General features: G+C 36.1%; 3 protein-coding genes across 10 annotated transcripts in view; 1 reads left to right on the forward strand and 2 right to left on the reverse strand.

The window, feature by feature from the left end:
- THADA (THADA, armadillo repeat containing) overlaps nucleotides 1-183 on the reverse strand; it is a 217311-nt gene extending 217128 nt beyond the window's left edge. The window contains exon 1 of one of the 2 annotated variants that reach the window (XM_021392511.1): nucleotides 100-183. The gene's annotated coding sequence lies outside the window, so the exon portion shown is untranslated. The other variant, XM_021392510.1, reaches the window with a different exon arrangement.
- Nucleotides 146-25282, forward strand: DYNC2LI1 (dynein cytoplasmic 2 light intermediate chain 1). Of its 7 annotated transcripts, none has more exons than XR_002437171.1 (15): nucleotides 146-276; nucleotides 511-631; nucleotides 1514-1548; nucleotides 2082-2151; nucleotides 3119-3207; nucleotides 4913-5099; nucleotides 7723-7791; nucleotides 8763-8840; nucleotides 10310-10386; nucleotides 10750-10820; nucleotides 11216-11313; nucleotides 13610-13702; nucleotides 21162-21240; nucleotides 22611-22729; nucleotides 23349-25282. XR_002437171.1 is itself a non-coding variant. In XM_021392523.1 (14 exons), exons 1-13 carry the CDS (start codon nucleotides 263-265, stop codon nucleotides 21225-21227), a joined length of 1068 nt encoding a protein of 355 aa, XP_021248198.1. In that variant the 5' UTR covers nucleotides 146-262; the 3' UTR covers nucleotides 21228-21240; nucleotides 22611-25276. The 7 variants fall into 7 exon arrangements, 4 of the variants coding, with proteins under 4 accessions (XP_021248198.1, XP_021248200.1, XP_021248197.1 ...); XR_002437170.1 differs by having other exon boundaries at nucleotides 22611-23537; nucleotides 23904-25276; XR_002437172.1 differs by having other exon boundaries at nucleotides 11216-11327; nucleotides 22611-25280.
- The window catches only part of ABCG5 (ATP binding cassette subfamily G member 5), a 14860-nt gene continuing 11715 nt past the window's right edge, over nucleotides 23247-26391 (reverse strand). Inside the window, exons 11-13 of the mRNA XM_021392527.1 lie at nucleotides 25489-25674; nucleotides 24581-24693; nucleotides 23247-23508 (exon numbers count right to left, since the gene is read on the reverse strand). Of these exons, the coding sequence (XP_021248202.1) occupies nucleotides 23312-23508; nucleotides 24581-24693; nucleotides 25489-25674 (496 nt within the window). The 3' untranslated portion in view covers nucleotides 23247-23311. The remainder of the gene's footprint in view (nucleotides 23509-24580; nucleotides 24694-25488; nucleotides 25675-26391) is intronic.

A 26391-nucleotide genomic window follows, 5' to 3' on the forward strand; every position in this document is an offset into this window, starting at 1 on the left:
TTCCACAAGGCACGTCCCCGCACTCTGCATCCAAAAACGAAGCGACAGGAACCCACAAGCAACGCCACAGCCCCGAGAAAGCGAGAAACTTCAGCTTACCGCCCAGCACCTGGAAGAAGGGCGGGGGAAAGGCGGGGCGGCGCGGGACACGAATGGGAGCGGTCTCCGCCCCCTTCCGCCTCTCCCCGCGGAACTACAGCTCCCAGCGCGCCCCGCGCCGTTCCCATGGCGACGGGCAGCCGGGCCCGGGCAGAGAGCGGCGATGCCGAAGGCCGGGTGAGCGGGAGCCCCGCGGGAGCTCGGCGAAGGGGGCTCGGGGCCCTCCCCACCTCCTCGGGGGCATGCCATCACTGCCGTGTGGGCAGCGAGCCGGCGGGCGGGGAGGCAGCTGTAAAAGGGCCGCTTCGGCCTCTACGGCTGAAACGTGGCCGTGGGGGGAGCGGGCTGCCCTCCTCCTACCGAGCGACGACTTGCTCTTTCCTAACGGCGCGCCTGTTCTGTTTTCCCTAGCAGCGAAACTCTGTGGGATATTGCTCGAGATGAAGTAGAGAAGAGAGAAAACACCGATGACAACGGCAAGCGTGTGGAAGTTTGGGAGAAATCGGTGTTGTTTATGGGAAGCAAAAACGGGGTAATGCTGGTTATTGAGTGTGTTCTTGGAGCGCAGCTTATGTCGGGGAAAAGATCTGACAATTGTGGCATTCACTCAGTTCTTCCGAAGATGAGACGCTCTTAAGTTTCCCCTTATGAAGATCTAACTGGGAACAGACCGACTCAAATGCATTTGTACCAGTCTTGTTGTGATTACAAACATTGGCGTCTTGCTGTGCATTGTCTCTGTATCAGCAGATCTGAGCACACATCCTAAGAGGTTGCAAGGTCATGGTTCCAGAAACAGGAGGGAGTGACTTTTTAAAAGGGTAGATACTGATAGGACAATGGAGAAAGGTTTTAAACTAAAAGAAGGGAAATTTTCACTGAGAGGCCGATGAGGCACTGGCACAGCTGCTCAGAGAAGCTGTGGTGCCCCAACCCTGGAGGTGTCAAGGCCAGGATGGATGGGGCCCTGGGCAGCCTGAGCTGGGGGGAGCAGCCCTGCCCACAGCAGAGGGGTGGAAATGGGTGGGCTTTAAGGTCCCTTCCAAGCTAAAGCATTCTGTGATATTCTAGAATTCATATGCCCTACATCATTTTACTTCACTGTCCTGTAAGTTTGGTCATTAGTAATTCAATATCTGTCATCTGTTAGCATTATTTACTTCTCAGAATACAATTTTAATTTTAGAAGGATTGGTATATGTACAGTCTCTAACTAGCAGTTAGAACAGCAGTGTAACTTGATTCTGACAGAAGGTTGGCAGTTAGGTTTCCACCGTAAAGTTACAAACAATTACCTGACTTTACTCTTCTCAGATACTTCATTATAGAAATATTAAATGAATTCATTTCATTTAGTGATAATACCTAATGCTTTAATGACATAACAGTAGAGTTCTTTGTTTTTAATTTCCAGGGGAAAACCACTATTATACTGAGGTGTCTTGAGAGGTATGCGTTAAGTACTTTTCAACTGTGGGTACCTAAAGGCTGATTTTAATAAAGGACATTATAAGGAACAGTTGCCAGTAAAAGAGAATTGTTTAAAATGTAGCTGACTAGTAGAGGTAGTCATGTGATCTAGTTGATTACTTACTGGGGTTTGATAAGGAGATAAGCTCTTTTTTTTTAGAATTTTACATGAATAGTTATGTTGTATGATAATTCATAATATATGTGTACAGATGTCATATTTTGTGTCTAATGGATCAGTTACAGATTGAACTTACTTCCCTTCACTGCTACCAGTCATCTGACTCCTTCAGTTCCTTTCTCCAATATGAGTGCTTAATTGGCTGTCTCTTCAGATTGCCAAAGACAGGAGAAAGAGCAACGCCAGAATAAAGACATTGTTGTATTAAAGTGTCTTCTTTGTACTACTTTTTCTAAGCTAAATTTGGAACTGATTGATAAACATAGTAACAGTAGAATTAACTTTATTTATTCAGAACATCTTGACAAAAAAATTATTTTTCCTTGGATAGGGAAGAGATTCCTAAGCCAACATTAGCTTTGGAATATACCTTTGGAAGACGGGCAAGGAGACACAATGCAGTGAGTACCCAGAAAGTTTAGTTTCACATATGTATGTGAGTTTATCATACACACATATGTATAGAGTAATATGTAGTTTATTTTTATCTTGGGGTTTTTATTTTATTATGTGGGGGGGAAGGGTTTTTTTACTATCATTTTATTTAAAATATTTTTATCTTTAATGTATTTTTCGCTGTCAATAGAATACAGTAGGTCGAATACCAAAGTATAATGCAAAGAAATTGGTTTCATTTCTGAAATCTACCTTGTTTGTCATGTTTGAGTGCTTTTATTTTCCCACTGCGGGAGGATGCACAGGATGCATGTCTTGAACTTTCCTTTAAGATGTGAAATAAGTATAAACCAATGAAGACTTTTACAACTAGATTTATGAGAGACCTACTCATCATAGAGGATGTTATATCACAATTAAGTTTTGGTTTTTGTGTCAGTATCACTAAATTTGCTCTGCAGATTGTGCTAACGGGAATATTGAACCCATTCTCATCCCTGCACGGCACTGTCCAGCAGTAATAAGCTGCTGCAGGTAGTTGCTGTTACTGAAGCAGGGAGTGGAAAATTTGAGAGATAAAAGTCACTTAAAACTTTTCGTGGAAGCTAAATGAGAATGTTAAGATTGATTACTTTTCCAGTTGAGACCGTTACTCTTAAGCTGCAGTAAACAAAAGTAAGGATGAAGAGCTGATACATTTATTTTTTTTAAATATTTATCATTAATCATGTTGCTTCCTGACTTCTTTACCTTATAGTAGTCATTCATCAAGATTGTCATAGGCACACCAGGAGTCTTTAGCATGCTATGTGATTTCTTCAACATTTTTGGTTTGTTTTTGCTTTTTAGAAAACACTAATGAAATAGTATGTGGTATTGTTCTGAGTCACTGCACGAAAACTCAGTGTATCAGAATCAAGATCTTTTCTTGGTGTTTCATGAATGCACACATGTCTAATATATATTTTGCAGCCCAAAGATATAGCTCATTTTTGGGAAATAGGCGGTGGAACCTCCTTACTGGAACTGATTCGAATACCAATCACTATCAACAACATAAGGTAAGTGATTAATATTAAGATTTCAAAGTTAATTTCAGCTGCGTGTCAAGCATAAGTGAATCTCTAGACTGCTTATTGGGGAAAACTCTTTCAAAGTGGTAGATAACATATTTGCGATTTTTTTTTGTAAAAATCGTGGTAATACCATCAATACTCCGCTTTGAACTTCCTTTTCACAATCCTCTCCTAGTAAGCCAAGTTCTTAACAACCTCCAAGAACAAGAGAAGGCCAACGCATTTCCTTCATGTTATTGCTTTAAGTAGATAGAACAAGAAATACAGAAAAAGAAGAGACAGTCTTTTTATGCTCGTTGGATCAGCATAAAAAGCAACTTGGGATACAAAGAAAAAAATTTGGTTTCCCACTTCTATATGCAGACACAGGAACCATCTCTGAGGAACAGTATTTCTGAGTGAAAGATGAGAGAAAAAATTACAAATAAAAAAAGCCACTGGATTATTATGAACTGAAGTTCTGATGAGAAGAAGGTCAGACATGAGAGATGATGTTTCTAAGAGGAACTAAAACTATCCAATTAATTAGAAGAGAATAGGAAATGATTCAGAGTGAATTAAGAGAATATAGTGAAAATAATCAGTAGAGAGGGATGGAATAGCATAGGAAAAAGAAACATATAAAGAGTTGCACGAAGAAGAAAGAATCTGATGATCAAAGATATATTTTACCTTTGTGTTACGATGCATTGCTGTATTTCTTCGGTACTCAGCTTTAACTTCTGTTCATAGTATTGGGAAAGATAGAATTCCTGTCACACGCATTTGCTACTGTTCTGGCTATTGAGATAATGCTGATATTTAGTGAAGGACTAACATGGAAGAAAAAGGTTTCTGGCGTGTGAAGCTTTTATTGCTGAAAGGGCTCAGAGGAAATTCAACTATTTTTCAGATGTATGAATGAAAGTTCCATGAACTATAGTTGCACCACAAGAATTTTCTTCAGGTTTTTTTCACAGCATTTTTTGAAGGTGAAATTGGACATTCACTTCACTTTGCAGTATTTCTGATAATCACTGTGGTCTGGAATCACCTTTTTTATGTCATGATGGAATGTGGGAAAAAAATTACTAAATCCAGTCAATTTTTGGTGTTTGCAACGTGCCCCTTCACATGTATAGTCTAATGCTTTTAGAGTCTTGGGAGCATGGTAATTGGTAAGCATGATTTCAGTGCTCTAACTTCTTACATTTGTCTTTCAGAAGACTTTCTGATATACTTACTTGAGGTTCTAGATAATTGGCACCATCCTTCACACAGAATGATTCCTTTAACCAGCTTTTTCTATGTAATATTACAAAAGAATAGAAAAAAGTATAGAAATTTCTAATACTTGTGTTTGATAAACATTCTGACCATTCACTAACATTGCTTCATCTGGGAGCGTAGAGCTTAGAGATGACATGCTTGTAAACAATGCCTCCAGAAAGAAAGTTAGATACATACAATCCCCTAAAACTTTTGATGGAAAGTTACTGAAGTAATAGAATAAGAGACAATGGTGGGGTTTCTGCAGTGCTCAGAACATCCTTAAAAGCCATCTCTCTTTGCTGTCACATTCATTTCTATTTTAGTGTTTGTGTTTTCATATTTGTTGCTTTCAGCATTTGTACCACAGTTACGGTAGTGAAGGAAAATGCTATTTGTCTCGTGCACTGAAGATTTGAGCAAATAATGCCTTTTTTAATAGGTCATTTGCAGTAGTTCTTGTATTGGATCTGTCCAAACCTAATGAACTGTGGATGACTATGGAGAATCTTCTGCAGGCCACCAGAAACCACGTGAATAAAATTTTAGCCAAACTGGAAAAGACAGATCGTGAAGTAGCTACCGAAATTAAGCAGAAGATGCAGAGCAGTCTGCAGAGGGATCATCCAGTAAGTTACTTCTAATATTTTCTCCAGATGTCACAGGCCTTTATACAGTTAAAGATAATGCTTTTCAAAATGATAAACAACTCTTTTAGATTTTTCTGCATGACTGAAAATCCATTTGATGTAGATGAACCTGTTCACTGGAAAATTATAGCAATTTAATAAAAATTCAATAAGAGCAGAAACAAGGAAAGAAGGTTTCTTATATCTTTTTGTTAGATATCTAATGTGATTGTTATGGCATGTTACACCAATCAAAAGAAATAGTTTTAGAGTAGCAGTTTGCTTCTTTTCCCCCCTCATCTTTTTAAAATGAAGATGAAAACTAGAATGTACAAAAGTCATCTAGCAAGCGACTAGCTGAAGGTACAAATTTAAGCAAAGAATATAGTTATAACAGCCATCAACATGACTATATACTTTGCATTTATTTAAATGTCTATCACAAACTCAATGCCTTTTGATAATCTGACAACTAATTAAATTATAAAGTTTCAGAAGTGTTAACATCAGTCCTTGAAACATAATTGCTAACTAAATCTCTGGAAAAGCTAAACTAGATTATGCGCAATAGAAATGGAAAATCATTGTGCATGAAACCTCTGCAAATGTTGTGTATATATAATGGATAAATAAGTATTTAACAGTTCAAAGACTTGGCACATAAATCTAGTTAATGTAACTTCTATAAAATGCTGTAATGTCGTAAATACTTTTCAATTTTTGAGCTAGGTAAGCAACTTCGCCATTTTTTGAGAGTGCAATGTATGCAATGCTCTGTAGATGTACAGTATAGCATCTGCTGTCTGCCAGATAATAATTTCTATTTTTACTTTTAAAGAAGGTATTTCACAAAAAGAAAATACCTACAAACACAAGTGGCAACAAATCACGACGAAAAGGGCTTATCAACTGGAAAACATTTTTCAATATGAAAAATGGCTCTAGTTGTTTAGAAGATTCATTGCCCTGCAGGAAACACAGTTATACCTTCTAAAACTTCCATTCAGTCTTCATTATCAACAACAGATGAAAACAAAACGTTCTGTTACTACCAGCTTCTCATTAAACTTTCTATATCAGTTTTGTGGGAGGAAATATCATCGCTTATAGTCAAAAAACTATTTGCTCTTTGATAGCTAAGCATTTTTAAGATAACAGGTGAAGGAATCGGAAGGACCAACACGATGGAAAAGGCGTTACAAAAGAGGTGGAAGGACTGGCACAATAGCAAGGTACTACAAAGGAAGGGAAGTAGATCACTCACCCCTGTCAGAAGATTCTGGGCTCACAGGGAAAAGCTTCCACCAAGGAGGGATCTCCAGAAAGAGATCCTTCCTGAGTGGCAGTCAGCCCTTAAATGAGGCCTAAGAGGGATGGAGCCAGGCTCCACCCCTTCTGGTCACACAGTGAATTGCCTTCACCTGTGCTCCCAGGGCTGGCTGGGTCTTTCCTCCAAGTGCTCAATCAGTGGGTCAGGCCATGACTCAGCAGTTCCCATACAACAGGATTGCTAGGAGTCTAAGGTTATTGAGGGTTTTTTTTTTTGAAGATTTGTTATATTCCGTTAGACTGGATAAATGATAAATGATTATTGGCTCAAATTTTTACAGAACAAATGTATCAAGTGCGGGCCTTGTTTAAATAGGCTGGATGCCAGTTTTAATGTTTCTGATGTTATTTTTCTATTAGTTAAGGAATTAACACTCAGCTTTTTTTTTTTTTTTTTTTTTTTTGAGTTCTACATTCTATATAACAAACTATATAGGAGGCTTTCCTTGACAACATAGGAATGAAGCAATTATTTTTCCCTTCAAAGTACAGGATTTCCTGTATTTGCAGCTTCTTGCTAATATGCTAAGTATCATTTAGCCTGTATGTGAGGTAACCCATTTTAGAAGTTAACATTTAGGTCTGCTGCAACATATTTCTTTTCCACTCTGCTGCAACCAAAGCAGTTTGGTTCATCATCGTGTGAATGAGAGGGGATTGTCTCATTTCACATAGGCTACGTGAAAGCCTTCCAGATAACATGAGAATTATTGTTACCTGCTTATTAAAACTACTATCTACACCTCCAGAGCTGTTGTCATCCATTGGTATTGACTTGGAACTTAAGTGATGTTTTCTTCATTCTGCTGATAATAAACCATTTGAAAATAGCATTAAAGATTTCTTATAAGAGTTTAGAAGACATGATGTGGGAAGGACAAATGTATGACACAAACAAATAATTCCATTTAATTTTCCTGAGCTTTTGTCTGCCATACTTTGGATGCAATGCAAGAAGGTAAATATGTCAGAGAGCCAGTTACACTGATCCAAACTGGCAGTAGATCTGAGAATATAAAGAGGTTTTCCACTCTTCCCTTTCCATCTAATTTTAGAGCTGGAATATATAGTACAAAAACCTTTTTGGCCAGTGAGTTTTGTGACTTATCAGAGGGATTATTTCCTAACCATTTATGAAGAAACAGAAAACTGGAATGTGGCACAGATTGAAGTAAGGTTTTGAGAAAATAAACCTTGTCTCCTTTGAATTAATGTTAACCCCTTTCAGTTGTTTTAACTATTACAATATTCTGCAATTTGTTTACACTGCTTACCTGTCATATCTGTTTAACAGGATTATGACTTGGTTGACCCTTTTCCAATACCCTTGGTGATTATTGGAAGCAAATACGATATATTTCATGTAAGTATTTTTTGTAGTTACGACAGCAACAACAGTAAGCCATCATTTTGTTCTGCACCTTTTTTCAAAGTTTCTTTTACAGTCAAGTGAGTAATCGCATCTTTTAATGGGAAAGAAATCTACTGCTGGATTCTCTCCCAGACCAAATACATACCCACTTTCCCATTAGTACTTGATCATGAGAAGCTAGAACAGTATGCTTGAATTTTAGCTACTGTACTGGCAACTTCTGCTTATCTGGATGACTACGTAGTACATTGGTGCTAGGCTATCTCAGAGTTACTTAATTTTTATTAATAAGGTACCTTGCATTCTTTCATACTGAGGCTTTATACTGAGCCGTGACCAATTTAGAAATCAGTGACTCTCATGTATTGAACACTGAAGAACAGCTCAGTTTTGCTGGGCTCTGTGGGCAGACTCCTGCAGGCTTCAGTGAGACAGGTTTTCACCCCCTTTATCCAGGGCAGACCATCTGTACAATCTTGTGTTAAAGAAACAAAAATTAAATGATATTTTTGTGCAAGTTTCAAATCTTGTAGTTATTAGAATTTAAAGAGCATATAGCCAAAGCTTTACTGAAAGTTAAATATTTTCACAAAAAGAAAGAAAATACTGATTCTTCTAGCAGTCAGTATTTCTTTGGTTTTAGAATTTCCAGAACTAGGAAAGAAATTAATTGGAAATTGAATACACATTCCCAGTTAAAAACTTTTCTGGACTAACATATTGCCAGAATTAGGCTCCCTCTGAAAAAAAAGAAACAAAGGGAAATTGTGACATTTCTTTTCAGAGTAGGCTGTTATTGATTCTGTCTTAAGATATAATTATGCTGACAGCTGAACGCCTCATATATTGCAGCCTAAGTGCATTGCAGTTTATAGAAAAAGAGAAAAGTTCTAGCTGTAATATTTTGGGGTTTTTTTGTTTCTAACGCGTGTGTTCCAATATCAACTTTTTTTTTTTTTAAGGAGTTTGACTCTGAAATGAGGAAAATAATAAGCAAGACACTTCGATTTGTTTCGCATTATTATGGAGCATCATTGGTGGTATGTATATTCACTTACTAATTAAGCAATGATGAGATGAGTAATACTTGTGCTACAAAATATTTTAAAAAATAGAAATAAAAAATCCTAAAGAAGACAGTTTAATTAGTTTTGCAGTAGCTTTCTTAAGGAGCCGGTTTTTAAAGTAGGCTACAGGTATTATCAGGGGATGGATGAATATATGTTGTTAACAAGCAAAATACCTAATGCCCTGTGTCAGCAAAAAACTAAAAACATGGTTATCTGTTAGCCAGCTCAGTTCTAATGTTGATTTTACTGCATGGCTTATGAAAGTGTTTGTTGGTGTGATAAAGCAGGCAAGAATATGAGTTTGACCTAGGTGGATAGCATTAGCAAACCGGCCTCTTTGGTAGAAGCATAAACTTAGGTCTAGTGGGCAGGCTTCTGAAGATTTAAAAACCTGTCTCCCAGGGCATGACCTTGCAGCAGCTTAAGCATAGATTACCACACACTTGTGAAGAATAAAACCAAGGACTTTTTCACAGTAATGAGTAGGAACTACCAACCGAAGCGAACCACAAGACTTGACAAAGCATTTATGTGGAAATATAAACTGATTTGACTTTGGCAGATTTTCTCCTGAGTGAAGGCAGAAATCTGCATAATCAGGTTCACAACCCAAAACAGCTGCATTTTAGGCTCTCTTTACATCAGAATATGGTTATAATTTTATCATCCATCAATTCTATAAAGCCATTTTGTGATAGTGGCTTATTTTGGTTGTTAAAAGCTTAAGTTTGCTTTAAATTGTTATAATTAAAGCACGTCCTTTTAGATGTATGTAAAATCATACAGCTTTTGTACACTGACAAGTGAATTCATCTTTTGTTAAGAGAGAATACAACTGTCTTGATGTAAGCATTATTTTAATTAAAAATGAAAATGCTGGAACCTAAGAAGTCTTTGAGTACCACCACTAACACTACTACCACTACTAACTCCTATTAAAGTGAGCAGGAGTGACTTCATTTCCTACAGTAGGAATCTGACTTGTTTCTCAAAGTCATGAGTCTGCTAGGATACAAAACCCCTTAGAAAGCAGTAACCATGCTACTTGGGTGATACTCTGGCAGGTGTTCTACCACTGTCAAGCTGCTTTTATCATGTGTGAACACTTCCATACTTTCTAGCTCGTGGCACTCTTTATAATTTTTAGTGTAGTTTAAAATCTTAACTCATTAGTCTTGGGCAAAAGATTTTTGTCTTAATACACAAATTTCAAAAGCTGTGAATGAGTGTTTTACTTTTTTTCTTTAATCTTTATTTAGTGCTGTGTTTTGAAAAGAGAGCAGGAGATTTTTATTCTAGTAAATCCAATAAACGTACACTAATTTTTTGGAGGTCGGGAATTAGCTAAGTTATATCTGAAATACTCTATGCAGATGATATAACATAGTATTTCTGTGATGGAAAATCATGATGTATATTTTGTTTTCTAATTCATTTAGTTTACCAGTAAATCTGAGGCTCTCCTGCTGAAAGCTCGTGTTCTTATTAATCACTTGGCATTTGGCTATGATAGAAGGTAACACAATTATTGTCCATCTATTAAATGTCTTGCCCAGAGTCTATAAATCTATCTAATGGAAATATTCGGATGACCAAAACTTTTTATTTTCTTTGTAATAATATAACCTCTGCAAAAATTCTTGTTTGTGGAATTTTATTCCTGTCTCAGCTGTACACCTCTGCACAGGATAGTGGTAACTCCTTGATTTTATTCCCTAAACTGACAGAATAGAAATATAGTCACCATTATAATTAAATAGATTTTTGCTTACGTATCTCTCTGTGTAAAGCCCAGTATGAGTCTATTCTTGGCTAGAATAATGTAATTATTAGCTTATTACTAAATATTCTCTTACTATGTTTTCTTTTTTCTGTTTAGCAAGTCCATATCAGTGGATCACAGCAAACCGCTCTTTATCCCAGCAGGCTTGGATTCACTGAGCCAAATAGGTTAGGACATTTGATGTTCGTTGTGTTTGTTGCTTAATTGGTTCTGAAAGTTAGAAAAATATTTCAAGCTGTTGCAAGATAAACACGCTATCTGTTTTGAGTCATCACTGAAGCAAATGGCATGTAAAATTTTAAATTACGATTCAGTATTTACATTATTGAGAATTACTTTAGTAGCTTACTAAAGTATCGGGACTACCTCAAGTAGTAAGGTACCAACAGGCTTTGATCTAAAAGACAATTTAATACAGAATGCCTTCCAGACTATTTGTAGCAGCTTTTCACTGTAGAAGGTGAAGTATTAAAGTAGCTGGATCAGTATCCAAAACTATTCAGTAATTCATGTTGTTACGATAACATACTTGTATTATTTTGTGTTGTGCTGTGATCCTTAGGGCCACCACCCACCTCTGACAACAGCATTGGAAAGATGCATGCAAACACACCTTTGGAACTGTGGAAAAAAGTATTTGAGAAGACATTTCCTCCCAAGGTTGGTGTTTACAGGTCTGCTGCACAATTTCTTTTCCCTTAGAATAGTAGTAATATTACTACTAATTATTGCTTTTCCAGTCCAATGACTAGAATCTCAGTCTCATCTGGTAGTTCTGTTTCTTCTAACCTCTTTAATTCATACTTTAAAAAAAAAAAAAAAAGAGAGAGACTTGTACACAGTGGTGGCTTGGTTATTAGCTTCTACACCTTCAGACACTCTTACTTCTAGGAATAATGAAAGTACTGATTTAACCCTCTGGTTTTCTTTCAAAGTTATGCTTTTGCCTTTCACTGAATTGAGAGAGAAGCTATACTCAACTTCTTAACATTTTATAAGGCAACATATGCCTGAATGCCTAAACCAAATGACAGTGATGTTTCAAGAAGAGAGCTCTTCAAGGCTGCAGCAAACTGCTGATCTTATTCTACTAGGGCATGAGGCTTTCAATCAAGGTGCACGTTAAGAGTTCTTCACCAAAATCTGCTGGTTTGCTCTAGGGAGTCTTTATGGGAAGGTTTACAAGGTAATTAGAATCCTTTGGCATCTACATAATGATAAATCTTTTACATATTTCAGAAGTTTTTGGTCACAAGATGCAAACCCCTCCAATACAATGAATAAAAGTAACTGCTATTGTTAGTAAGAACATCATTTTCTATTTGACCTGAACAAGTACAGACTGGTGTGTCCCCCGTGTGTACTTGACTGTATCACAGTTCTTCATCCCTGTCCATGTCCTGCCCTACAGCTTATCTGGGCAGGCAAGGAAATTAGGGCTTTGGAACTGTGCTTCAAGTTACAGTGCATGAATTGTGCTTTTTCTAATTTTAGAATATGGATCACTGTTCTTGGTGGGAAGGTATCTTTTCCACTCATTTGATTGCTACATACCAAAGCTTACAAGTTATTTCTGGTGGCTTTTGACCAGAATAAATTCTCACCAAGATGCCATTCTCAATACAGTGGGCCTCTATATGATAAAGACTAAACTTTCACTTTTCAAAAACTATAAAGTTATTTTTCACATAGCTTTTGTTCACAGCCTTTTTATAAACAATAAACATCCACCATCCAGTAGCTCTCCATTTCCCCTCAGCGCAGCTAGTAATAATTATTGGATATGGGATGTGAATATTTAAATTCAATTTCTGAAGTTCTGCACAGGACTTGGTTTTGACCATGACTTTAACACTATACCAGTTATTCAAATCTGCAGGTAGATATAACTGTCAGAAAGCAACACATTAATCATTTGGCCTCTTGAGCTAATTATTTCTGGCAACGAAAGTTGTTACTGCAATCCACTAGTATCTTTGTGCCATACATGATGGAACCTTAGCAGACGCTGCGTAAAGTTAGATACCTTGGCCCTTTCTAAAGGGTAAGATATCTCAGAGTAGCAATCCCTTACTCAGGAAACAGTAGCATTTACCCCATTTAAGTGAACAGTCTACAATGACATTTATAGATGTGCCTGAATACGGATGAGAAATCTTGCAAGGCCCATCAGTGTTTTGAAGTAGCAGACAAATAAAGGAAGGTTTTCCAAGTACACTTACATTCTTCAGTTTTAGTTCCAAAATATGCTTTAAACCTGAAAGGTGTTTTCATACAATGAGAATTTCTTTTCCCAACACCTCATTTTATGATAATTTTAATTCTGCTTTATTTTAATCTCTTATTTGTACGGTTATCTACTTGCTGCTTTCCATTTGTTACGACTGAGGAGAAATATGCAGTGCAACATCTAAAAAAAATATTATTTAAAACTTTTCTGTTAGTTTATTTTCTTCTTTGAAATTAAATGTATCATTCTCTCACGTCTAGTAAATGAAGTTTCAGAACAGGCAAAACAATGGTAATCAACTCTTGAAGTGTCTCATGGATACTGAAATAATGCTTCTGGCAGCCTTAAATGAAGCACAGTCTCGAGTATTAAAACCACTGACACGCGTACCCTTGACTACGCCCAAATGTCATGGGCCAGAAAGGATTTTTGCTTTCTGAGGAGAGAATAATAAACACCTACCAGATAAGAATGTTATTTCCTTTAAGTTCTAACTGCACCATTACTTCCTTAAAATTTTACCAAACCAAGGTAATATACCGTATTGCTTTATCTGATCTGTATCCTATAGCGCAATTTTTGTCCATAAATGCAAGATTTTAATACCTTTCTATTACAGGCAAAATGCTTCCATTTTATGTGTATTATGGTTTTATATTCTTGTTAAGGGAACAGAAGGTAAAATAAGATAAAATTTACCTCATGTGTTTCTCTCATTCCTTACAGAGTTTCTGTGGTTTACAAGATAGCAGGGACCCTGCGCAGGATCCACAATATGCTGAGTACGAAGTTGATGTCATGAGAGCTCAGAAAAACCAGGTGTGTGCTTGTTCTTCAATTGCTCTTCACAATCAGGTATTCCAGAAACGCTAGTATTGCTGAAGTAATTGTAGAATGTACTCATATTGTCCTTTTGCCTTCGTATAATTTCTACTTTACTTCAAGGACTCTTTTCAACATAGATATGTTGCTGGTTTTTTCCATTGGTAGACATTTTGCAGGTGGAGTACTGTTAGATCTCCAAGTTTTGGCTCTTGTGGTTTCTTTAGAAGTGAAAAATTCAAACTTTTCCACTCTCTCTTCCAGAATTATTTCACTAAAAATAACTTAGTTTTATAGATTAACCCTAGCCTAGTTCACCACAGAATTTGATTGTTGCCTTATCAATATCAGTGTAAAATCTCCCATAATAGAAATGTAGGTTTTACCAATATCATAGAGATGGTTCTGTCAAGCTTAATCCAAGACCTATACGTTGTTCTTTGTTTGGAAGGAACACAGCATACTTACTTGGAAAATTCTGTATTTCTTAAAGATTCATTTGTTTCCCATGCAGAAAATTCTTTGCTAGAATGACTGAGAAAAATTTTGCTCTATTCTCAGAGGTTACATGTGGGCTATCTGCTTGTCATTTAACTTGTTTGTGTACCAAGTTACTACGGTTAAAAGTGGGTTTTATAACAGTGGCTTAAGATGATGAGTGCAGAAGACCTTTTAAAGAAAGACTATACCAGTCTGGGTCTCACATACTTTACAGAGCACCCCTCTTAAGACGAAAGGCAGTTTTACTGAGGTGCACTGCAGTTAATCTCAGCTAACTGTAGAATACCATAGCAAATTCCATCCTTCTAAATTCTTGTAAAAGAAAGCATAGTATTAGATTATTACTGCTATCTAGTTTTTGTACAGTTTGGTTAGATTGCATAAAGGCTGTAAACTTATAGTTAGTTACCTGATCATAAGAAATGCATTAATAATGTGAAAGAATAAAACAATTTTAAGAATCCTATGCAATTCAAACTCGCACATTACCTGTAATATCCTGTTAATGTAGGCATCAGTTCTGAATTTCTGTTATATCAAAAGCAGTCTTAGAAATCATTAACATTTGTAAAGCACATTGCTTTGGGAATTTATAATGTAATCTTATACTCAGTATAACTATATGGTATATTAAGTTATTTTTAGATAATAGTAACGTCTTGCAAAACAAGGCACTGGTATGCGTTGATTAAATCATGCAGAAAATTATTAAATTTTCTGTTTTTAACAAAAGAGAAAGGCTTTTAGAACATTAATCTGTTCAAGGGCATTGGAAACCAATGTAGTTTCTTTTAGTTGGACTACTACAAGTAATTTGAGCATTAAAGAGAAAATTACTTTTGTTATCTGCAGCTATTTTCTAAACTTCTCTATCATAAAGTTCAATTATTACAAGATGATTTGCACATTATTAAAATGTTTTATACTCAAAGAATGTCATTCAATTTGAAATGCACCAAGATAGCAATGTACATCTTTAAAAAACAAAACTCCAACTGCGTAGTTACAGTTAGTCTTGAGATATCTTTGGATTTTCCACTTCTATGAAAAGTGGCACAAAAATCCAATTTTTAAAGCAAAATATTAAATGCATCATAGGTCTGGCATTACTTTTTGGACCTTCATACTATCTATTATGTTTATTATAATGTTTATTATGCAACGTGTTGCTAATGAAATCATAATGCAATATGAAAGTTTCATATAATGACAGGGTACATTTTGAAATTGTTTCAGTTCATTTTACTTTCCCGGACACACTCTGTTAATGTGCCACTTTGGACTGTAAGTTTGCTTGTTTATCTCAAAGATAAGCTTAAAAGGAAAACAGACACAGAAACGTTGTAACAAAAATAAAATAGTGTCTGTCGCTGTATCTGATAAAACAACTAGCACACCTGACTGAAATTCTGGCCTTAGGTGGGGCTGCTAAATCTACGTAATTGATTTGTAGATAACCGTAGCAGTATCAAGTTTAATAAAACCGAGGCTGTTTCCTCTATTACCTTCCACTTGTGAGGAAGCACCCTAGCACCAGCCAGTCTCTAAATAAATCCACGTGGTTTGCAGAATGTATTTCGCTCCAGGGATTTCCAAGTTTGTAGAGTGTGTCTGCAGCTAGGGTCTGTGGAGAGATAAATGCATCTCTTCAGCATTAGCTGTGATGATGCTTAATGTAAAATTAGCTTTGAGAAGGATACACTCTTTTAGACCAGATTATTCTGCTTCCTTAGTATTTTCAGAATTAAGGATGAGACTTACAACTTTATTACTAAACCACTTTGCTCTGGAAACCTCCGTGGCTACCTTTTCCACACTGTGCCTTTGTCCTACATATTCTCACTCTCTTTCTCAGCTATGTCTTTTCAAAACTCTTTTCCTAGTTTTTAAACCACAGACATAACCTGCAGATTTATATTAAACAATGCTATTGCAATTGTTTCTTTCTTTTTTCATACTCTGGAGTTATTCTCTGAGAGAAGGTAGCATCCAGGACCGTTTTGAAATTTGCATGAAGGATAAAAATGCCTTTTATCTGGACATTTGACTGTAGCTTTGTTCGTGGAAGCAAATGTTAAAGCCAACCTTGAGCTCAAGGAATTGGATAGCCTCCCAGTTAGGTTCTTTAAAGTCAGTGCCAAAGTACCAACAGGTCACTGTTGTACAAAGGTCACTGCAAAATTAAAGCGTTAGGGATTGGTAGATATGTGGTGTCATTTGATGTCAGCTTATAAGAAATGGCAGCATATCTTCGAGAACAAAGCTGTAAAGCCTTAAACAGAAGAAGCAGGGTCAAGGGCAGAAAAAGCAACAACACTGCACATATGAAATACACTGAAATAAAATTAGGAAAATTTATCTGAAGTATGATTAGAAATATATCCTGTCACTAATCCTCTCATGAGTCATGCAAACACCAAACTTGTCTATCTGAAGATTTATTACTTTTTTTTTTTTTTTTTTTTTAAGATTCTGGATCAAAAACAACCATGTCACTTAGAACATGTGGTTCTAAAACATCTGACTGTGGTTGGGATCAGTCAATCATGCATTGGCCAACATGAGAACCAGCCATATTTTTCTCAACATATCGCCCTGCTGTAACCATATTGCAAAACTTCAGGAGACAACTTCAGTCATTAAATAAAACAGAAGATGTCATGCTGTGCAGTGAATTCCCTGACCAGTGGTACTGAGCGGAGAGTTATGACATTCACCTTAACAGCAGGAGCATCTTTCATTTTCTCCAGAGAACTGCTGGTCTTCATATTGTGAGGAAGGTTACGTAGGGTGTTGACACAGCTGCCAAGAGTAAGCTTTCTTGTTTCCACATGAAAGCAAACCCAAATGGGTCCTGTGTTGTACCCAAGAGCCTTATTAGAGCATAGTTATTGAACTTCTACTGAATCTTAGTTGCTTGAGGTATTTTAATCCTTGTTTCAGTACTTGTTTCTTTTGACTGTGTTAGAGACTGAGGACAAGTTCAGTAAGAAACCACATTTAAAAAAGAAAGATCAAATAACGATGCCAGCCCCTCAGAACTGAGGAAAAGCAACAATTAAGGCTTTTCCTGCAATCTTAATTTCACTCCTTGTTTGTAGACGGTATAGTATTGTCTTTAATTACATGATCATATACTATTTTGCCGATGTCTCTGTTCAATTGTTCAGTATTTCTTTTCATTATACTTATTCTTTGTGTACCTTATTTCTCAACCTGCCATTCAGACACTTCAATGAACACAAAAGTATTAATTTTTTTCTCTGAGAATGTGTGGTAATGTTATCTTATCTGAGTGCCTCACAAACATCAGTTAAGTCTTCTCAATCCCTTTATGAGATAGCTGGGATCTTCCCCATTTGACAGTTGAGGAATTTATACAAATACAAAAGTACAGAAGCATTAAGGTTAAAAAAAAAATGTATAAAAGAAAGGAAAGAAATCCACTTTTAGCCAGAGTTGAGACATCTAGGACAAGTTGCTGGCACACATTTAAAACATGCAAAGCACACTGAAAGCAATGATGAATTCTGTAAATCTGATCTGTATGACGTGTACAGAAAAAAAAAGGAAGCTTAATTCTAGCTGTGATCGCTTGGGCTTACTTATAAGTATATTCTTCGGTAGGATGTTCTTCTAGCCTGGAGAGAAGATCTCTTCAGTGATAGCGTAGTTACAGTATATTGTAAAATTCTGCTTATGTTTGTAGTATATCACTTCATGAGCAGGAAGGGTTTGTCAGAAATATCTCTGAAATGATCTTTAAGTTGTATTTGAAAGACTTTTTCCCCCTATTTACATTGCTGACCTATGGGGATTTATTTTACTTTCTATTTTACACCAAAACTAAGGAAACATACTCTCCTAATGTTTTTTTCTCCTAAATCAGTGCATTTGTTAAATATTCTTTTTTGTATTCTTCCCCATATAATCGTATTTATTTCTTTGCTCTCATTTCTCTTGGAATAAATGCAGTCTTCCTTTGATACGCCTCTTGAGTATAGAGCAAAATGAGAAATATTTATTTCTTTATGTGGTGGAATAGCTACACCATTTTAATATATGCTGGTTTCAAGTGAATGGACTTGTAGCTAGCTAAAATTACAGCAAAATAAGTGCTGCTAAATTATCCACCATTCTTGAAACAGTCAGAAGGGATACATTTGTAAGGCTAATTATTTAGGCAACCAACACTGTAGAAGTGACTTTACAGCTTTGTCTTCATACATAAAGCTTCTTAATCTATTTTTACCCCTTTCTGTAGCATTTGGGAAAATCGTTAGAATTGAAGTTACTTCCTTAGCATCAAGCAGGATACGTCTACTTCTTAGAATATCCCAGTATTCTCTCTACTTCTGCTACCAAACTGCTGGAAGCTTGCCAACTGTTCAGAATGTTCCAAGATCACAGTTACATTATCTTCATAGTGAGGGAATGAAATACTGCGTATTGACTGGCTTACAGATGGAACAGTACAGTAGCACTGGACTTGCATTTAATAATGCAACTGAATAGATTTAGACACAGTTTGTTCTGCATCAGTCATCAATGAGTAAGCTGTACAACACAACTCCCGCAAGCACCAGGAGGATGTGCGCTAATTAAAAAAAATCCTCTTATTGCTCATAAACCTGTGGTGTTTTCTGATAGCTTTGCGCTGCTGGTGAAGCTGCTGAAATTACTGCCTGAAAGAGAAGATTCAGTAGAATTTCCTCACAGTTTTTAGGCGATGATTTTTCTGTTGCTCATGTAAAACACTTGAGCAGTTCTGAGGGTCTCTGCTGCATTTATACTAATCACTGCTTTATGACCAGCTCTTTTCCTTCCCTCCCGCTCCTCCCCCTCCCATTTGCCTTCTCATCACCCCAAGCTACTTCAGTAGCTGTATAACCATAAGTGCACAGATGTTATTTTTTGTGATTCCTGGAGGCTGGCTTTACTTATTCGCTTTGGCAGATAATTTGAATATGTATTTTGTCTCTTTTTGGCTTGAGAGTGAATATCCAAGAGGATGAGTGTTCTCCTCTTAATTTTTTTCTGCTTAAAGCATTTTGGGAAGAGGAGTTCCTGGTTTTTAAGTAAACTTAGGAGCATGAAAATAAATACTTTGCAATCTCACTGAAAGAGTTGTAGTACTCCTGAATGAGCATAGATCTTCTGAAGCTCATTAAAAAAAGCTGCTGGGCTAACTTCTCTTTAAGTGATTGCTGTTAGCAGCCTACTATATTGTTCTGTTAGCATGAATTCCTCCATAAACAATGGAAACCACTAACAAAAAACAGTTTTTGCCTACTCAGTCCTATTCATAGCAATATATTTGCACAGCCCGATTCAGTATCTTGACAGATCATAGCACCATCTAAACGTAGACATTTGCTTTTAGTTCAGGTAACCCATTTTAAATCTGACCTTCAGCTGTGTTTCAGAACGTGCATCTAGCTTTGGTTTCTTTAGTTAAACATAAGACTCAGAACAATGGAGGCAATGCAGACCTTAATACTGCAGGTAGATCATAGCAACAATGTATCAAAGTTAGCTATAGTTAATTGAACTTGATAAGAAGTTTCAGTGTATTTACTTTTTAAAATTAATTTAAAAGAGAGTTGATGTGTTCCTCTAAGTAAGATAGAACACGTTTTTTTCATTGCAAGCAGCACGTGGTTAGGTCTAACAGTTGTTTCATTAGAGCAAATATCTTGTCATTCTTAAATGAATAAAAAGCTATCGTAGTGTATTTAAAATAGTTTTTTTACTGGGAAAAAAAAAATCAGAAACAATTTCTAACAGTAAACACCAAGCTATAAAATCCTGAAAATGAAACTGCTGTTTACAAATATTGCTAGAACCTTCTGTTACAGGCTTAAGAATTCCCAGTAGCACTGTTTGACTGAAATGAGGCCATTTGCTCACCTTGCCGGTATTCCACTGATGCCAGGTACTCCATAATGCAGACTGCCCCATGCTTCACACCTAATTTACACTATTTATATCTCCACAATTTGAGCCTCTGTTTGCTTTTAATGATCTAATTAAAATTTAGAAGATATGTGATTTTAATTACCATATTGGTTTTGCATTTTATGCAAGTGTAAGCTTTTCAATCTTCTAACCAGTAGCACCTGAAACTTTTAACTACTAATTGAAAAAAAAAAAAAGAGCGGCATCATTCTCTGTCTTGATTACTGCACTTCCTGAGAAGTCCCAAGCAGCAATGAATGTTTCCACAAATATCCAGTACCATAGATTGGATAGATATGGTACGCTGATTTCCTAAACAACCACTGCATTCTTCCAAAATACATTTCTGCTTATTGCCATCTGGACAAGATTGAGAAAGCTAGGGAAGGCAAAATGCAGCTTAAACTTCAGTGGCCACAGCAGGGCCACTAAGGGAATACCTGCCATCTGTATGTACCATGTATTCCTAGTATTTCTGGCATTAGTTCTGTAGGGGCTTCTAAGGCAACGTGTAAGATTTCAATGGTTCATTTCAGTTTATTTTTCATATTTGTAAAGAATTGCTATTGCATTTTGCACCTTGAAAGGCCTTGACTAGGATGCTTGCTTTGTGTGACAAATTTTTGTTGAATAATCCTGTTTTCTTTTTTTAAAAGACATGTAATGATACATTGTAGTACGTTCATGTGGAGCTTGGTTTCTCAGAACTGAACATCTAAGAAAAGGCCCCAACTTTCTTCTAACTTAGAAAGCAAGTGTCTAGATAAATAAATAAATAAATAAATTCTAGCTCCTTATGTCTTACTGTGAGAGCAGATGTATCAAAATGCTGCACTTTCACTATTATTTTGTTAGAAGTAACAATTATCTAGTTTTTTTTTTTTTTCCTACAGTGACAAATCTTTGTACATGCTGTAATTGATGAGGTGGCTAACGTTTCTTCTTGCTTTTAGTCATGAGGATATTAAATTAATATCTATGTACATTTCTTTTTCAGGAACTTGAACAGTACAAAAGAAATGCCTCCAAATCCTGGAAAGAAATGGATTTTGATCCTGCTTGATGAACTGCTGAAGGTGTCCTAAGTTTCACATTTGCAGAATTACTTAAATTGTTTTAAAGTTACACTAGAAATGTAAAAGCTTTTAAAAAGTGGGGAGAGAGGGAATTTTTGACTGTTCAGAGATGGATTTGAATATGAAGATGGTATGAGTCAGTCCGTTCTGTTTTATAATTTGTAACAAATTACTCAATCTATTTTTTGAATGATACTGCCCTAAGCATGTACATAAATGCATACCAGTTTTCACACCCCAAGTACGAAACTTCCTGATTAAGTACGCCAGGCATCTTTTCCTAGATCCTTGCGTATATGATTCAAAACCAAAGCTTAAGAATGTATTTCCATCATAGTTTGGTCTATTTGAATAATTCCACAAAAATGTGCAGAACAAAATAGAATTAAAAACAATTTTGACCTGATCTAAAATTCAGAAATCTTTATCTCAGTTCCAGTACCATAACGTTTAATTCTTCCTCTGCATTGTTTCAATACCTTCGCACAGAATTCAAACCAAGACATTTCTGTCAAATATTCAAATGCTAAAAGTCATTCTAATAAATTTGAAAAATACTTGGTTGGTGGTGGAAGTTGAATTAATTCTCATTCAGCCTAAGCTGGTGAAATGCTGGCCTAAGTATACACACCTTCTTGTACACAGACTTCATCACTACAGTCAGCTGGGCTGAGTCTTCTGAGAATAAGCAAGACAAGATCCGTGTTAAAGCCAGAGATGGTTCTTGAAAGCTAAGACTTGTAGACTTGTCAGAGAGTAAATGCCTAAACAGGCACTTGGCAGACCAGAATGCAAGAATATTCCCTGATGAGCAACTCTACATGGGCATAAAAATGGCAACAACAAATTAACCTGGGATCGTTCCATCCCTTTAGAGATACTTTTAATGTCTTTGTTCTTTGACTTTTTTTATTCATGTAACTTTTGTATCTGAGAATATTATACATAAAGATAATTAGAAGAAAATCTTGGCCTCACAGTTAAGTGAAAAGCTTGCATTAACTTGGGGATTCCATACTTGTTAAAATGTTTGTTATCTTAAAACTGTAAAATTAAATTATTAATTATTAATTATTTTAATATGGAATTTTAAGGTGTAAGCATACTTAATGTTGCAATAAAGACTTTATTCACTGAATATGAAACAAAGCTTATGAATTTTGGATCTAGTAGGCTTCCAGTTTTGAGAGTGAGTTACTTCTATTTACTAATTGGATAGACTAGCCTGTTTGATATATTAGGGAGCCCATGAGAATGATTTCCAGAGAAAGATGCAAATAACATCCCTTCCAAGAAATGCAAGACAACTTTTATATATTTTTTCCCTAGTTAAACTGATTCTTTATTAACAAGCAAATTTTTTTCCCTAGTAATTCACAGGCTGCTTCAGAAAACAAGATTTAGAACTTAATACTGAGAAGAAAGAACAAATATAAATAACGTAACTGTCTTCTGTGATCTAGCATCGCTTACAAAACAAAAACTTTTGGTAACTTTTATGTTGTTTAAAGATCTTGTACTCATGGATGCAGTGGTTGGATAGGATGCATAAGATTAAAGTGATTTCTTGATTCTGTCCTTTATTACAATATTTGGTTTGTTCTCTTTCTACAAGTCCCACAGATGGTAACAAAACAAAGCATACTACTTTAAAAACAATTCTAGAAGCAAGATTTACTCAGCAGTTCTATCTCTCTGCTTATTGGTAATAGCTTAAAAAAATACTAGGGAAAAGATCAGAGCACCATTAGATACATTGTTAAAAAATGAACACATCAGCAGACTAAATTAAATTATACAAGTCCTCTAAAACATGTAATACTGTTGAAATGGCTGATTTGGGAGGGAAGAGAAGGGTGGGAATACCCAGAATAGCGGGAAGTAATTCACACTCTTATTAGAACATTGTTTTTTAAGATGGAAAGTATCCAGTTAGAATCAGGCAAGGGAAGATGAATGTGTTTCTGTATGTTTGATCACTTAAATTCTATATAAAATCCAGCAGATCAAGCTTTGAAGTATAATAAAATTAAAAGTACAGTGTTACACATTGTTAGAACTGCTACCTTTTTCACTGCCTGCTAATAATCCTCTCTCTTATTTTGAAGCTCAGGATTGCTATAATGGCAAGTACTGGTATAAAAGCATAGAGCAGCAAGAAATCCACTGTGAACCGGGACAATGCACCAGGAAAGTTTTGTTCAATGAACTGAACGCCACGAGAGATTGGACATGCAACATTCATTGTAGTGGAACTGTTGTCTCCGTCTGTCAAAAGAAAAAAAATAATTCCTTCAGTAAGTTTATCAGTAAAATTAAAACTCAGGGTCCAGTATCTAGGCCCATACATTTAATTTATCTAGCCCTAATGTTATCTTAATGATGAACTAAACCCACAGCTTCAGCTCTCACCTTTTTGGTGTAAGAACAGACAAACCATACGTTTCTGCAGTTAATCTAGGCCATGTCCTCTGAAGAAACAAACAGAATGTCTCTAGGAGCTTTCTGTTTTGTTCATACCAAGTAAATGAAGGGTGTAGAGTGGCCGCAGTTTGGCCAATATGATAGACGTATCGTTCACATTAATCACCAGCTGTTAACAACTACTCCCAAAGTCATGGACTCACTTTCTAACAGTTGTTTTTATGGTTGTATTCAAACAGTTGCCACCTACGCTTTCTAATGAAGAGGGACAGGAGAGATTGATGACAAATAGTGCATAAAGGATATGTAGCCTTGGAGAGAAGCACAGACATCTGTCCACAAAAGCCCAAAATATCTTAAGGCTGAAATATAGCTGAAAGCTTTACCCCTGTTGACAGATTCACATCTCCTTCTAATCCTTCCAACTTGATTCTAATGTTTTGCCGCTTACCTTGCTCACAAACAGCGAAGCACAGCCTGGCAGGTCAAAGCTGCTCAATATTTGCTGTAGCAATATATTTGAACTGAAGCCTCACTAGAGTTAGAGGAAATGTCTGGTCAGGTGTTAGGTGTACTGCTCCCTGCACTGATATTCGATCCTATACCATCTGTTTCTATTGATACTCTATTTGTGCAACGGCTCTGATAAGCACATAGCAGGCTGCAAAGTTGACTTTCCAAAATGACCCAAAAGGGGAATAAAAAAACAGGCGAAGAAGAAAAAGATAAAAAACTGAAAGGATGAGAAATGCTTGAAAAAAATAGCTGGATGTTTATCTAGCTTGCAGATATAGAGTTACAGTACATTTTTCCTAATCAATAAGTTTGGGATGCTTTAAACAACTGCAAGTTGTCTTTAAGTTATCAGGATAATTCTCTTGTTAGTAGAAGGAAAGGAATACTTCTGAATACTTACCACAAGTGAAGTTTAAGCCATAAAATTCATTGACTACCAGAATCTCACTGCTGTATTTTTGAAAGGTGAGATAACCAAGTATTTTAAAGGGTGTTGGCATTTCTTCTACAGTCCTTTTAAGAAACAGAGAAGTTACGTTGCCTTTTGCTACATTCCAAGAGCCAGTGCTGCGCTAAATTAAAACAATCTTTATGGTTGTAGAAGAGTTACAGGAAGAGTTCTTGGCTGTACATGTCAGCTTTTCAAACATAAGTTTTATTTCAGTGCTAAATGAGGAGACAACAACAAAGGTTCTCTCTGACTTTGGTATGGCATCGTAACATTCAGTCCTTACTTGTTGGTGGTGCATCACAATGTTCCTTCACATTTATTAAGCTATTTATTGGTTTAATATTTTTATGTAGTTGAGTTCACACAAATTAAAAAAGGTGTCTGAATGACTAAATTGGATAAGAATATTAATAAAATTGTTGAGAACAACTGTTTTTTTCTAAAACCAGTATTTAATGTGTGTTAAGTTCCAGCAATTATTAAAACTTGTAGGATTTTTCTGGTAGAATTCTCTAAAGAGGACGGCGTTTCATACAATCATGTTGGCATAAGTAAAAGAATTCAGCTGAGCTGAGAGATTTGAATTGCTCAATTTTATCTTCAGCTTCTATGCAAAATGACATAATAAATAAACATTTTAATATCTTTGTAGATGTCTAAAGTTATTATTTGTGTTTGTGTATTTAGTACAAAGTCTAACATGATTAGATAGTTCCTCCTCTGAAGATAACAGCTGCACTTTTGTTCCCTTTCTCCTCTGCATCACTGCGCTGAAGCCATACAGATTTTTCTTGAAACTCTTCTATAGGTAGATTGTTTTAACATTGACACGATAATGAAGTAAAACATTTTCCTACCTTACAAGTCCAGTTCCCACTATCACACCTGCTGAGTTAAGCAGTACCACTCCACTTTGGACTATATTTGGGTTTTGAACCACCCCAAGTATCACAAGGGTGAGTAGTTCACCAATTACATGGGACGCCAAGACAACCGCAAAGAAAACTCCAAATCTGAAAGGATCAGGATACAACCCTACAGTCCTGCACCAAAAAAAAAAAAAAGAACCAAAGAATATTTTTAAACAATTGGGTTTGGGCTGGGACTTAGAACATACCATTTATTTTTGCTTTCATTTCTGCAATCATAGCTCATTGAGGGTTTATCCCTTAGCTTTTTGTGTGTGTGATAGAGCCTTAAAAAGAAGGGCATCCACTTAACTTCATGACGTAACTGCATATGTATGAGCTTTCTCCATCTAGATTAAAGAGGGTTATGTAAAGAGATAACTAGGAAAAAAAATGTGTTATTTCAAGGTAACCACCATGGCTTTAATGATCCCCTAAACTAACATCCTCCTCCTTTTAGAGTCCATTCAGTAAGAGTTACTTATAGGTTGTATATTTAAAGAACACCTTTATGCAGACAATTAACAGATGGAATTTTGCACCTCTGCACTTACATGTAAATGTAAAAATGGGTATACTCATCCAAATTAAATGGAAGGCTAATTGAATTCACCACTCCTGTAATTCATCCAAATGCGATTTCTTCCATACTTTTACACTTTTACACTTTCATCTAAAATAAACACTTGCTTTTCCCTCACTCAGTAAAGGAAAATTGTCCCCCTCCAATTTGTGCTAAAGACTAAAAAGTGAACAAAGCCAGCAATTGTTTGGCAAACTTGACAGATGACAAAACCTTTAATTACATGGTAACACAGTACATTTCCACTGTATTTCATTCCAAAATTGCCT

This window comes from Numida meleagris, chromosome 3, assembly GCF_002078875.1.
Source record: "Numida meleagris isolate 19003 breed g44 Domestic line chromosome 3, NumMel1.0, whole genome shotgun sequence".
NCBI lineage: Eukaryota > Metazoa > Chordata > Aves > Galliformes > Numididae > Numida > Numida meleagris.